This window comes from Hipposideros armiger, unplaced genomic scaffold (assembly GCF_001890085.2).
Source record: "Hipposideros armiger isolate ML-2016 unplaced genomic scaffold, ASM189008v1 scaffold_1335, whole genome shotgun sequence".
In the NCBI taxonomy this organism is placed as follows: domain Eukaryota; kingdom Metazoa; phylum Chordata; class Mammalia; order Chiroptera; family Hipposideridae; genus Hipposideros; species Hipposideros armiger.
In genome coordinates, this window is record NW_017732685.1 from 41753 (window position 1) to 55327 (window position 13575).

At 48.2% G+C, this 13575-nt stretch overlaps 1 protein-coding gene across 3 annotated transcripts in view; it reads right to left on the reverse strand.

Moving 5' to 3' along the window:
- Positions 1-2245: 2245 nt before the first annotated feature.
- Positions 2246-13575, reverse strand: part of CBFA2T2 (CBFA2/RUNX1 partner transcriptional co-repressor 2) — a 159901-nt gene continuing 148571 nt past the window's right edge. For 2 of the 3 annotated variants that reach the window (XM_019633517.1, XM_019633520.1), the window contains exons 10-11: positions 11024-11214; positions 2246-6980 (exon numbers count right to left, since the gene is read on the reverse strand). In XM_019633517.1, the coding sequence (XP_019489062.1) occupies positions 6681-6980; positions 11024-11214 (491 nt within the window). In that variant the 3' untranslated portion in view covers positions 2246-6680. The remainder of the gene's footprint in view (positions 6981-11023; positions 11215-13575) is intronic. The other variant, XM_019633519.1, reaches the window with a different exon arrangement.

Genomic DNA, 13575 nt, shown 5'->3' on the forward strand with positions numbered 1-13575 from the left:
TACTTTTTGTTTAACAGTTTGATTGCTTTCCCCCTCCCAAATAGGGGCCACAGGAGGGCTGTCTGCCTAGTTATTTTTAGTCTTGTGCTGTTTGCTCCTTTTTTTCTAGAGGTTTCAGTTATTTTATATTCTATATCTGATAATAGTATCTGAAGCCCCAGGGGGTCTAAATCAATTGTTTATTGCTCCTACTGATTTGCTCATAGTGGCTCCTTTTCTTGGATGTTTAGTAATTTTTTTGGACCGTTTATAATTGGTTGAGATGCAATATTATTATTTTGATATTTTGCTCTAGAGAATTTGCAGTTTTGCTTCTGCCTGACACCAGGAGATACTACAAGCCTAGAACCATCTTAAATTCTCAGTCCAGGGATTCTTTGACCACTGGAGTAACGAAAATCTGAACCTCAGCCCCAGGAGAGAGCAGATGTAAGAGCACAGTCTCTGGTCAGATTTCTTTTTCTCTTTAAGCAGGGGCAAAGAGTGAAAGAGAGGTTTTCTGCTTGGTTCCCTTTGCAGACAGGCAGGTTTTCCCTGCTTGCCTTCTCACTGAGGCCACCATCAGTGACCTGGCTTCACAGAGAGGTCCCGGTTTTGTCTCTCCATCTTGTATAGGCTCAAAGCTTCGTCTCAGGTTCCCCTAGAGGCAGCTAATCCCTCAAACTGACTTCTCAGAATTTCTTTTGCTCCCAGGAAGCAGAGTTTCCTCTTTTGTATTCAACTACCTCTGTGATTTCAATTTACCCATTTCCCCCTGGCTCTTGGGGATTTCCTACACTTTCTCACCTGTGACCTCAGCAGTGTAGTTACAAGCACCTTCATTACAATTTATCCGGCATTTGGGTATTTTATGGTAATGGCTAATTTTTCAGTCTGCCACTCCTATAGAAATCTAACACAGTACTTGACTATATTATTACTCGAGTCCCTGGGATCCTTTCCCCACCGAGCTAAGGCAGGCTGTGGATTGCTGACTTGTCTACCAAACATGCGTTTTGTGCTAGGCTGAGTCACAAGGCTGAGATCCTGTGGTCCTTCTAAACGGTGGAGTGCGGCACTGGGCAGCTGTGGAAAGACTGGCAGTTGGCACCATGTGTGTGGAAGACCACATGGCTAACCCTCATCTTGCCTTCTGGGGCCAAGGCCACGGCCCCGCCCTTCTCCTTACCCTGAGATCTAGAAACTACCCCCCTCCGTTTCCATTTGGGGGGCCTGTGAAGCTGACGGTACCAATAAGCCTCTCGGGGCGAGGCTGCTGAGGTCTAGGGCCGAGGCCAGAAATGGGTATTCAGGCACCAAGAGTGAGGCTGGGGCCAGAGCCCTCGGAAGTCAGGCCTCACTCAGGTCAATGGCTAGGAAACTGGACTGACAGCCCGACTCCATATACGCAGGTGTGCACAGGTGTGCTTGCACCAAACTGTGTCATGTCACAGCTGCTTACACTCCCCCAGAGCTGTTAAAAGGACGACCTGGGGCTGCTGGAGGCACAGTCAGCTGGTGGGCTTTCAGGGAAAGCAGCCTGAATATACGCTTCAAAGGTCCACGAAATGGTCAGTTCTAGAAATCCCACTTTGGAAAATCACTCCCAATAAGGCAAGCGAAGGAAGATGTTCAGTTCAGTGTGCTGGAAGGGAAAATGTGAAAGCAACCCAACCCAACTGCCCATCAGAAGGTGAAGACCTAAGAGAATTATGGCCTCATTGAAATCTTACAACCATTAAGCAAATACATGTGTAGGCAACAGTGAACGTATCTACGCTTTAACGCCAGTTTAAAAAGGATATGAGTAAATATTCACAAGCCCAGGTATGTCAAAAAATTTTAAGGAAATATGTAAGTTATTAGAAAACAGTACCTACAAGTTCACTACCCTATTTTTCGAACTTTCCGTGGTTGCATTTTTCTTATTAAATTACTTAACGGTGAAGAGCTAACAAGGAATGGGAGTGTCTGTAAGCTGTTGCTGGCACTTGACTGTAGGCTCCCTGGGTGGGTCGGCAATAGCATGGGCACCAGTAGCCAGCCTGGTCGGACCCAGGCTCCTCAGCGGGCTCCAGAGGCCTGGCAGCTGGAACCTTCTCCTTAGTGGTACCCCCTGCTTTCACTCCCCCGGGTGTTCTTTAGGCCACAGCAAGGGGCATGGGCGGTCCCCCCTCTCCCAGATTCGGGAAGAGGGAGAGGCCTGCAGGGTGTCTCAGTGCACTCGCCACCTTCCCTCCCAGGCGCATTCCAGCTTGAGTCAAAAAAGGAATATAGCCTTTTTATTGACTACTTTAAGTAGAACAAACTAAATACATATTCAACAGTTTTGGTTCATTTATACAGTACATTAAATAAGTTATGCACAGAGTTAAGTAACAAAAGTTCCTATCAAAGAAATGACAACGCACAGAAAGATCAGACTACCGCATCCTGTGGGTGGTTTCACATTCATCATCCCCCTTTAAAAGCCACGCTTGGAGGCTTCGTTTTGGACTTATTTACATTATTGGCTTTCTTTTATAAATGGAGTTTTTGTAGCCTCATCAGGAACTTGGAAAGCTGCACCAGTGGACCAAAGACCTCTTGGCCAAACAGCACTTTCCACCATTCACCTAATGTTTATTGCTGCTTCTCTCTGCCAACTCCAATGCAGGGATGGAGCTGTCCCTGCCAGCCGCCAGCTGCACATGCCCTATTTGGTATAAGCATCAGTGAGGGTACACTGGGCAGTTGTGGGCCTGACCAGATGGGGTCTGCAGGGAAAGCGCCATCTGTGGGGCTGTGGAGGAGGAGGAGGGATGCGAGGTCCACCCTCAGACCTCCTGACCTTCTCCTGGCTCTCGATGGAAAAGGTCACCTGCACCATCATCTTTGGAAATGAGCAAGTCAATGCACGTGGGCAGAGGCAGGGAGTCAATGTTTTGGTTTCGTAAGAATTAGACACCCAGAGTTGGAAGGGCCCTGTCCAGCAGCTGCCCAGTTCGCCTCCCCACCCCAGGCAGCACTCCTCACAGCTGGCTGGCTGGCCCATGCTGGGACAGCCCAGGTCCCTCTGGCTTTTCTTACATTTGGTTCAAACATGCCACCACCCAGTTCTCTAAATAGCTTTAAAAAAAAAAATCTAAGAAAGTTGGCTTGGTCTACTGACCTGGGAGTCTAGAAACCAGTTCTGAAGAAAGCCTCCAAGATGTGTTCTATTTTAAATGATTTATTCAGTCCATAATTCCTTCCACAATTCCCAGGACAACCAACCACCCGGTCATTATTAATGCTTTTGTTCTCAAGAACCCACTACCATACAATTCCAATTGTGTTGTTGAGCCTTCAAATCCACTTGCTGAGATATTTTCTGGAACTACCCAGAACAAGGTCTACACCCTTTGCAAGCAAGTAACAGCACTGGGGATCAATTCGACTTTGGAACAAGGCCATACAAAGTAAAGTGTAGATTTTCTGTCTAGAAGCTAAAGATGCTCACATTGACACCAAGAAGTGAGGAGCTCCTGGTAGACCAAGCGGCCTGGATGGACTGAGGACATCAGTGTGCAGAGGGCACTCTGCAGCCCATCTGGACATGGACCCATGCTGGGTAGATGTGTCCTGTTTCCAAACTCAGATCCATGGAGACATTCATGACTCAGCACCGTCCAGGAAAAGATCCACTCGCTGTGACCTCAGGGCCGCACGATCCCTGGAGCTGCAGAGACCCTCCAAAGTGGAGTGTTCACACCTTATTAGGTGGGCTGGCTATTCATGTACAGGCAGGATGAACCAACTTCCTCAGTCAGTGTTCAGACATGCTGCAGGCAGCGGGGACCCAGAGGATGATTGAAGGTATGAGGATCCTGCCCTCAAGCATCGTTTGGAACATGGAACATTTAGACGGCTCCCATATTGGCCACTTTTGGTCTTCTCTGGTTCCTGCAACCATTCCTCACCAGGCAGAAGACAATGATATCCTGTCACTTGTCAGTGTCCCTCAGTGGGCGATGCTGATGGTTGGGCAGGCATTTCCACATTTTTGCTTTTGGTTTCTAGGGTAATGTCGAAGAGCCTGTGAGTACCCTGACAGCACCTTTGGTACCACCACTCTGAGCCCCTTTGTCTTGTCCTCCCAAATATTAAAGGTTGGTCCTCTGTGCAGCCTGATTATATTATTTAAAATCCAGCAAAACTGGGAAGGCTGAACTTGCACCCCCAACCTGGTAGCTGGGGTGGTATCAGCAGTAATAGGAAACCAAGTGGGGAACCCAGACTCACCCCTTCCTCTCCAGCCCCCTCACCCCACCCCACTGCCCCTCCTCCTCCCGACCAGGGAGCTGGAGAATTTCAGAAAGGAGGAGTTAGAGAAAGGGACTCTTCCGTCTAAACAGGAAGTCCTGGGCAGATGACCTTGGAACCTATGTGTGAAACTGACCAAAATTAAAACAGCAAGAGGTTTGAGAACTAATTCCAGCATGGAACACTGCCCAGGGTTTCAGCTTGGCCTCTGGGTAGACATGAGCAAAGCGTTACAAAAACTAAGCTGTCATTGGAATCATAGCCCGCTAAACCTAAATCTTAGCTTAAGAAACTGATATCGAGCCCTGATGAATAGTATTTTGTTGGTTTTGGGTCTTTATCCCAACCAGGAAAAATGTGAGCTACCCTGGCCAGCCTGTGGCCAATACAGATTTAAAGAACCTGCCTAGGTGTGCAGCCGACTTGCTGATGAAAAGACAGTGAGCTGAGGACACACCCAGTGGACACCACGAGACACCCTCTTGCTAAAAATGATTTATAGGCTCCATGACATCCTTATGGGACATCCCACGTCTTATGGAAACGTAGGCAAGTCCTGTCTGGGGTGCTCATTTCATCCTTGTTAAAATCAGGACACCCCCACCGACTGTTGCAGCTTAAGAAGTTCCACAATAAAGTAACACTATTCTGCTATTCCTTCTCTGGGTATATTTATGCAATGGAAATAGAGGTATTTTAAAGGTGCCTTGTACTGAGTTCCTTTGTCAGATAGGAAATCCTTGGGCGAGGTAAATCAGGGGCTAGAAGTTCTTAAAGTAAAATACTTTACAAATACACCAAATGCAAGGTCAAAGCTACCTATGCTGATCGCTTTTCCTTTATGGGACCGAGAGCTTTGCCTCCGCTCTGGTCAGCGCACAGAAGGTGGCCATCTAAAGCTGGGCTTTCAAGCGCCAGCAGAGGCAGGTCAACCAACTCTCCCCAACTGATTCCTCCAGGTAGGATGGTGCTGGAGGTTCAGGGGTGGAGACTAGAAGTTCAGGGTCTTTGGGCTCCCAACAAAACTCGAATGGCAGGGGAACATGTGTGTGGCAGCTCTTAGGACTTTAACATGGGTTTAGGTAACTTCATGTTTGGAAAGCCAGGTAAGCAGCTGGAAAAGTCCCTGAAGACAGGAAGAAAAACTGGTCAGGCTCTCTCAAAATGGTTCTCACCCTTCACGAAACTTTTCTTAGCTCAAAGAAGGTAGGTATCAAACAAAAGAGAAAGAAATCTGACAGTGTATGCCTGATGCTAAACTGACATAGTATGTATGACATGAAACCACGAGGTCTGAAGAATTCTTTCAGGTCTAGGAGGGCTGCTCAGACGTGACCAGGCCCTGACCGGAGAGGCAAGTCCTAGTCACATCATGTCATATCCTCTGGGACAACTGTGGTCTAAGAGGCGCCAAACAGAGACCACGGGAAGAAGATCCACAGTGATCTGGACACGCGCGGTCTGAGATAAAAGGACACAGAACACGACTGTACAAACAGCCAAGCGGTGACAAAAGGTTCTGCATTTCCAATAGGTGATCCATTCAGTAACTTGACGATACTAGTTTGGCCAACATGCTCAGAGAGAACAGACTATCCACAATCGAGTCTCATTCTCCCTCAGACCAATCCATGCGCTGGGAACTATTTTCTGCACGAGCAAAAATCAAATAAGAGAGAGAAAAATAGGTCCCCAACTATAAAGTAGCCAGCCAGGTTGGAAAATCTTGTCCAAAATGATCTGTGATACTTGGTAAAAGTTTTACTTATTTTTTTTTATTATGGGTGCTTTTACTGAAATGGTGACTTCTTTCCCGTGGCTTCTGAATCTTAAGTCTGAACAGCAGGGTCAAGGAGGGTCCTGAGTGCTGCTTTTTGCTGCCCAAGTCCCATGGGGCCAATCAGTGGCATCTGCTGAGGGTGGAAATAGGGCTCAAGGAGCTGCTGGGGACGAGAGGGGCCACTCCCTGTGAGGGGGACCTCCTCCGTGGCCTGCTGTCAGCCTCCAGGCTTCTGTGCGGGAGGACAGTGGAGAAGGGACAGTGCACGGGGTGAGCTGCCTCCGGCCTGGCTGGGCACATTCGACAGTCTGCTGCCTCAAGAGGCAGGGAGGGGAGCTGGTGGTCTACACTGAAGAGGGGCCGGCCACGCCAGCTCCAGCTGGGAGAGGAACAAACCAGGAAGCCATAGAGGAGGCAGCTCCAGACAGCGGCCTGTGTGGAGAGGGAACGGCACACTAGCTCCCCCGGAACACAGGTGGGAAGCTGGGGCAAGTGTCTGGAGAGGCTGCGGAGCAGTGTTTGCTGGGCCTGCACTCTTCCTGCCTCCACTTCACTTCGTGCTGATGACCCAACAGCCAGGCCCGGGAGCAGTGTTTTGTGGTGCTGTGAGGTCATCAGGGGCAAGTGAGTCCAGGGCTCAGAGGCCGTTGGTGTCGATGGCTGTCACAGAGGCAGGTGTGGAGGAGCGCGAGGTGGTGGCCGAGGTCTTGTCCAGGGCCGGGCTTGGCACGCTGCAGTCGGCGGACCTGGCAGAGGAGCCCCTCCCTCCAGGAAGCAGTGGCCGACTCTGGCCATGGGGGCTCTGGCCGTGCAGGTTCTGGCCACAGAGGCGGTGGTGCCGCTCCCAGTCCTTGTGCTGGCAGAAAGAACCGCAGTACCGTGCGATATTGCAGCCACTGCAGGTCTCGCTGGCTTTGCGGCCACAGTTCCAGCAGTTCTGCAAGACACAGGCATCAGTTAGTTGCTTAGATCTTGTGGGGCAGGCTTGTCATCACCCGTCACCTGCACTGTACGCCAGGGGGCGCACTGTCTGGGGAGAGCGTGGGCTTGCAGCTACACATGCCTGTGCTTATCCTGCGCCTCTACTGGTACCTGCTTTCCAGAGTTTCCTGAGTAAAGTGGGAAAACTACCGACTCTGGCTGACGGGACAGCAAGATGAGGGGGGTGTGGAAACATGTCCAGCACCATCGCAGGGCAGGCCAAGTCGCACCTCCCGCTGAAAGCAGTGACTCGTATTTTAATCCCCGGGGAGCAAACCAGGGTTCCCCACGATAGCTATCTACTCTAAGACCACACATGCACGTGTGTTTTAGACAACATTGTCTCTCTTGCCTCTTCCAATGCAGGAAGGATCTTGATTATTTTCACTCATAACACCTGCCAGGAGACTGGGATGGCTGGACAGGAGTGTGGGGGGTGGTGTCCATCCTCCTTTCAGAGGTGTGCCTTGTCGTAGGTGGGCTGGGGATCGTGAGGATACTTCTGGCTTGTTTATGGGAGCCCCGCAGTAGCTCAGAGCTCAGGGCCTAGGAGGCCTAGGTCAGGGAATTTTATCGCTACTCACTGCACTTTCCTAGAGGGAGGGCAGGCAGTGCTAGGGTTTTGCAGAAACCATGGTGGGTGGGGGTGTAGCGCACTGGTTCAGAATGCACTAAGTCTAGATAGAAGTTATGAGCCACGTAAGGCGTGGTAAGAGCTAGAAGGAGCAGCCGTGAAAGCGGCAGAAACAGCTACTGGACTGTTGAGTTCATCCCCCAATGAACTAACAAGGAAGAGCAGCATCATGAAGGATGCGGCCACCAGCGCAGCTCCCGTGATGCCTCCACTAGTGACACATGAGTTTTTTTCTGCTCCCAAGGTCTCCAGACGCACTTATAAGAGGAAGCTTTATGGCATTGGCCAAGTGAAGCTATCAGAAAGGGGCAAGGCTTTCTTAGGCGTCAGGAAGGACATGAGCAGCTCCCGCCTCCCCAGGTTCTCCAGGATGGCAGAAGCCAATTGTGGGCCTGGTCTGACTATACCTTAGGGAAGACAGACACTACCCTCCATGAAATCAGGACACCTGCTCAAGAGAAAAACCAAAGACAACAAGTGGGCCTGGGCTCACCTCTTGCATTGTACAGATGGGACACTGAGGGCAAGTGGGTAGGAACTTGCCTAAGGTTATAAAATGATTACCTGGCTCTGCAAAGCCTGGACCCTGGACCTCATGGCTCCACTATACTCAAGGTACAAGTTTGGTTTTAAGGAGCATTAGAAAGGGCAGGCTGTGGGCGCCCTTCTAACAGCAGGCTTCTCAGGAGATAAACTCTGGGGAGGACTCAAACTTGCCCACACTAACACCAGAGGCCCAAAATAGGGAACAGAAGTAATTCTTAGGGTCCATTTACACGTGTTCAAGCAAACTACATTCCAGAGAATTTAATGCTTTGGAGTCTGACAGGCTGACTCCAAACAAGGCTTTGGCAGAACGGTACCACTCGTGGGGAGGAACACAGCGGTTGCCTAGACGGGGCTGCTGTGGAGACACAGGCCAACCGGTCCGCCCCATTTGGACAGCCTCTTCTCCCTCTGTCCAAGTCCGCAAGAACATCTCAAACTGGGGCAGAGCCTTTAGCCACGGGTACTTGCCTGCCATTATATTTAACATAGCTTATTTCATGATTTACGAGATACAATAAAACAAGATAAACAGCCTCCCACACAGGCAGGAATGGACACGCACGGACGATGTGGTAAGTGTCCAGAGTAGCCAGGGTGAAAAGGACACTGTTCTTTTCCTGGGACTTTTCCCGATTTAACCATGAGGCTTTTTGCCAAGATATAAGACCAAAAAAGTTTATTGCTGTAGTCGCCCTTCAAATCAACATTCCTCAAAGCTAGAGCAACACACTGGGCCCGACAGTCCTTTGCAGTCAATGGGAGAAGGTTATAAACCTTCTGAGTTACTGGCCAGGGAAGTCAGAAATGGGATTCCAGCATTTCCTTTGTTAAGCATGGGCCATCAGTAGATGCCAGTATTATTCCAAGTATGGCCCAAAGACCACCTGTATCAGAACTACCTGTGCTTAGCAAAATCTCTGGGACCCATTCCAGACCTCCCTGGCCTTACTGCAAACCTGGCCCAAAGGAGAAATGACTCTGCATCTTACAGTCACCTGCCAGCCCACTATGTCTGCCAAGAAAGCCAGGCTGGGACAGGTGCCTTGTGCTAGAGCTGAGGGGACCTCTCACGTCAGCCCTCCACCCGAGGTCTTACATGGGGGATGCTTGGGTCTGGCCCTCAGAGGAGGTGGCTGTTCTCCCAAAGCAAGAGTTGCCACAGCTTACAATGTACGTTGTTAAGCACATCACAAAATCCTTTTCGTCTGCACAGTGCCCTTAGTGTATTGCAGTTTAAAAACATGTCCACATCCACAATCAAATTTTATCTTCCTAGAAACTATGAGACCAGCAAGACAGGGGCTGCCACACACCGACTATCCAGGGATGGAAACTGACTCCGTAGGGTACACTGCCAGTGTAAGGGGCAACTGGTACTGGGACTTAGGGTTCTTAACCTTCTGCCCTGGGCTCCTTCCGTACACCGAGCCACCTCTCACAGGAAGAAACTCCAGGGATACCCCGCTAGCTTTCGAGTAGAATTTTCTGGATGAAACAGAGGTAGAGTAGCCCTAGCCTTCCTGGTCCATGCAAACTCACTCACAGCTTAGGCCCTGCTATCCCTCCTGTTTGGGAAAGAAAGTTCGCTGGGACGGATGCTGGTGTGAGCCTCACCTGCAGGCCACTTTATACATTGTTTAAAATTACAGCTCCTTAAAAGCAAATTCCTAGAAACGGAGAGCTGGAATTTAAACCATGCAGCCCAGACCCAGAACCCATGGTCTTAGCCAAAATGTTACACTCCTTCTTTGGAGAAAGGCACACAGTTAAATATAAACATAGATATAAAAGTAGATATATATGGACAAAAATTGATATTGATATGGACAGCTATAGACATAAAACAAAGTAGGAGGGAAGACAAGGGGAGGATTCAAAGAACTATTCCCTCACAATTCAGTGTCTTTGTTGGAGGGCTACAATAAGAAATTTCCCCACATTCTCGGTAATGCCCCATGATATGTACACATTTTCATCTCCACATTACCATGCCTGGTACCGCTATATTGAAAAGAATCATTTAAATAGACTGACAAAATAAACTTTCTGTTGTTTAAAAAAACAAACCAACAAAAATACTTCAGTTGTTTACAACTTCAAGAGAATGTCCCAAAGATAGCTAGTCTCTCAACTGGTAGACAGGATCTACCTACTTAGAGACAGACTTGTTTAGGACTTCAAGTTTATCTAAAAGCTGGAAAATTATGAAAATGAATGTTTTCATGGTACAAGATCATCCTGTTTCTCTTAGAAGCATCACCACGTACTGGGCCCTGGGTCTTGGAGAATTGGGCAGGTCTGCCTGATGTGTCACTTCAATCCATAACAAAACTAACCCTATTTACTATAAGCAGGCCGGATGCTACGGGGCCTACACTTCCTTACCCGGCACCCTGGCTTCAGCATTGTGGGATTATGTCAGTTAAATTCCCAAAGTCACAGTTTCCTCATTTGTAAAATCAGAATCCAAAAACACCTCCCTCACAGGGTCACATATTGTCCAAAAGACTATATATACCCTCAGCTCTGTGGCTGACACACAGTAAACAAGCCCATTAATCAATGGTGGTCATCATCATCATGCAATTACACTGTCTTTAGGGGGAGTTTTCAAAATTTAAACCAATATAATGAGTTAATATATACAAGAATATAATATAACTGAGGCACAAAACTACTGGTACTAGATACAAGTGATAATCGTCTAGTGTAAGAGTGGACGGTGTGCCTTACTGCCTAGCACTCGAGAAGGAAGAGGTGAGCTGGGTCACTCCAGCTGCCCCAGCCTGTGTCCCCAGGGATAACAGAGCTCTAACCTCCGTTGACTCTTCCTGCTCGTTTATGACGAGGAAGGCATCCTCGGCCGCCTGCCGTTTCACGTCCGCTATGGTTTGCTCCATCCGGGCTCTCTCTGTTGCAATCACTTCAAAGGCTTTTTGCTCTGCCTCGGCAACAGCTTTCTGTACTTCTGACATGGCCTGAATTTTCACCTTATTCACAGCTTCTTCTAGAAGAAAGCGACAATAAAATCAACTGGTCGAGAAATCTTTTCCCTCCCACCCCACATCGTTTCTAGGGACAGAGCTCAAACAAGAAGACTCTTTTCTAAAAACAAGCAAAGATAAACATATGATATATGCGTTCATTTTTACTATTGTATTCAGCCATCCATTCATGCAATCATTTGTTGGGTGTGTAGATGGAGGTGGGCACTGGGCTAGGGACCGGGGACACCTAGGTGGCTAAGAGGTAGTCCATGTTCTCGTAACTGCCATGAAGTACAAAAGGTGGCTTAGGTACCAAAACACATGTCAGTATCAGAGACAGTTCCAGGGGAAAAGTGGTCAGGCCTACAAGTGGCAGGGAAGGATCAAGAAAATGTATCTTGGTTGAGATGGTAGATGGAAATGAATTTTTGGAAAGTCTTGCATCCCATGCTGAGGAATTTGGCTCCTTTTCTAAAGAAAACGTGAACCTTCTTTGCAAGGAGAAGAGATTGAAGACAGAGATACCAGCTGAGCGGCTGGGACAAGAATTCAGGTGATGAAGAGACTGAATTTAGGCAGGAGCGAGTGGCACAGAGAAGGGGACGAGGCAGGAGGGGACCGGCAGCACTTAAGGGTCTGGCGGCGCAGGCAAAGGTGAAGAATGGCAGTGTTTTGCAAAGTAAACAGATAAATAAGCCAAATGCTGGTGTGGAGGCAAGTGAGAAGGTTGAGTTTCCTCTGATACACCCAGGTGAGGATAGGCTGAAGACACAGATCTGGGCAGGTTGCCAGGAGCCCTGGGATTCCAAAGCCCTAGTCACCATTACCCCATGTGGTTCCTGGTCACTTCCTCCCATCACCACCACCCTGCCTGGTTTCCATAGGATGGACACTCCGAATGACACACTCTATGCATTTGCGCGTCGGCCCTAAGTCCCAAAGTGAATGACCTCCCGAGACTACAAGACTGGACAACACAGAAGCCTAAGGAAACTTTCTTACTGTGTGGCTCTTGCATATGGTCTAGGCACAAAGGCAGTCTAAACAGAGTGTTCTGGGCTGTCACTCTAGAACTTTCTATCTTATTGCTCCAGTCTTAAGAAAGTTTCCACCTCAAAGGCCAAGCAAGGATGATGCTGAGTTGACTTGACACTGAACTCCACACTTCCTTTACTCTTGGTGTCCACACGGTCCACTGTGGCCCAGCACAGCTACCCTTCCCATCCTCTAATTAGTTACCAGATGTGTGTTAAGTGTCTCTCACTGAGCCAACATAATAAAGCCCTGAAGAACATTTTTCCTCTCAGTTTAAGGATCAATCAATGAAAATCATAGTTTGGATAACTACCATTGCTGAAGGTCATCTAAGGTCACAGATGGCACTACAGCAGAACAAGAACTCAGATTTAGCTGGCCTAATGCCAAAGTCTGGCTCTTAACCATAGTTAACCAAAGGTACCTCCCAAATGGAAAATTACTAGTTATCAAGGAGGTCTTGCATGCATGGTAATCTTCCCCTCTCACTTAACAATTGCTATCTGCATTTCCCATAATTCTATTCTACTTTTTGGTAATATAATATACATTTCCCTATTTCCAATTGCAACGGTTTTTCCAAGTTGCTATATACTTTTCAATTTATTTTTAATGGCAAAATAATACTTTATTGTGGTGTCACTGTAAATTCACATGACCATTCACAGATATCTGGGCATTTCCCAGGTTGCCTCCCCCTTGCCCAAAGAATATGCTAGAAACAGTCTCTTTATACACACTGTTACTTCTTAGCAATTTATGTGTGTTAAGTCCAGATCATTCGCTTTTGAAAGGATTCAAAAGCATGATAAAGTGAGGAATGACTTCAAGAATTTGCATGTACTCATGGTTGATGGCACCTAATAATTTCATATAGAACCTCTGATGATTTAGTGTCATTAATAGGGTCCTATAAAAATGTGTCAATAGGGCGGGCCGAGTGGCTTAGTTGGTTAAGAGCTTGCTCAAGAGTGCAAGCTCTGAGCAACAGGGCTGCTGGTTTGATTCCCACAGCAGCCAGTGATACTGCAGCCAAGCTGAGATCTGCAGAGCTGCCAACAGGTGGCAGGATGGCTCAGCTGGTGAGAGCACGTGCTCCTAACAAGACTGCCTGTTCGATAATGGGCTATGCCGGCCCGCAACTAAGACTGAATTCAGCACCTTAAGCTGAGCTGCTGCCTAGATGACTCAGTGGCTAGAGCATGTACTCTTTTTTTTTTTTTAAAGATTTTATTGGGGAATTGGGGGAGGGGAACAGACAAGTTGCTGTCGTTTTGTTCTTCAGTCTAGTTGTGGAGGACGTTGCTTCACTGGCCCATGTTGGTATTATCATTGTGCTCTTCCCG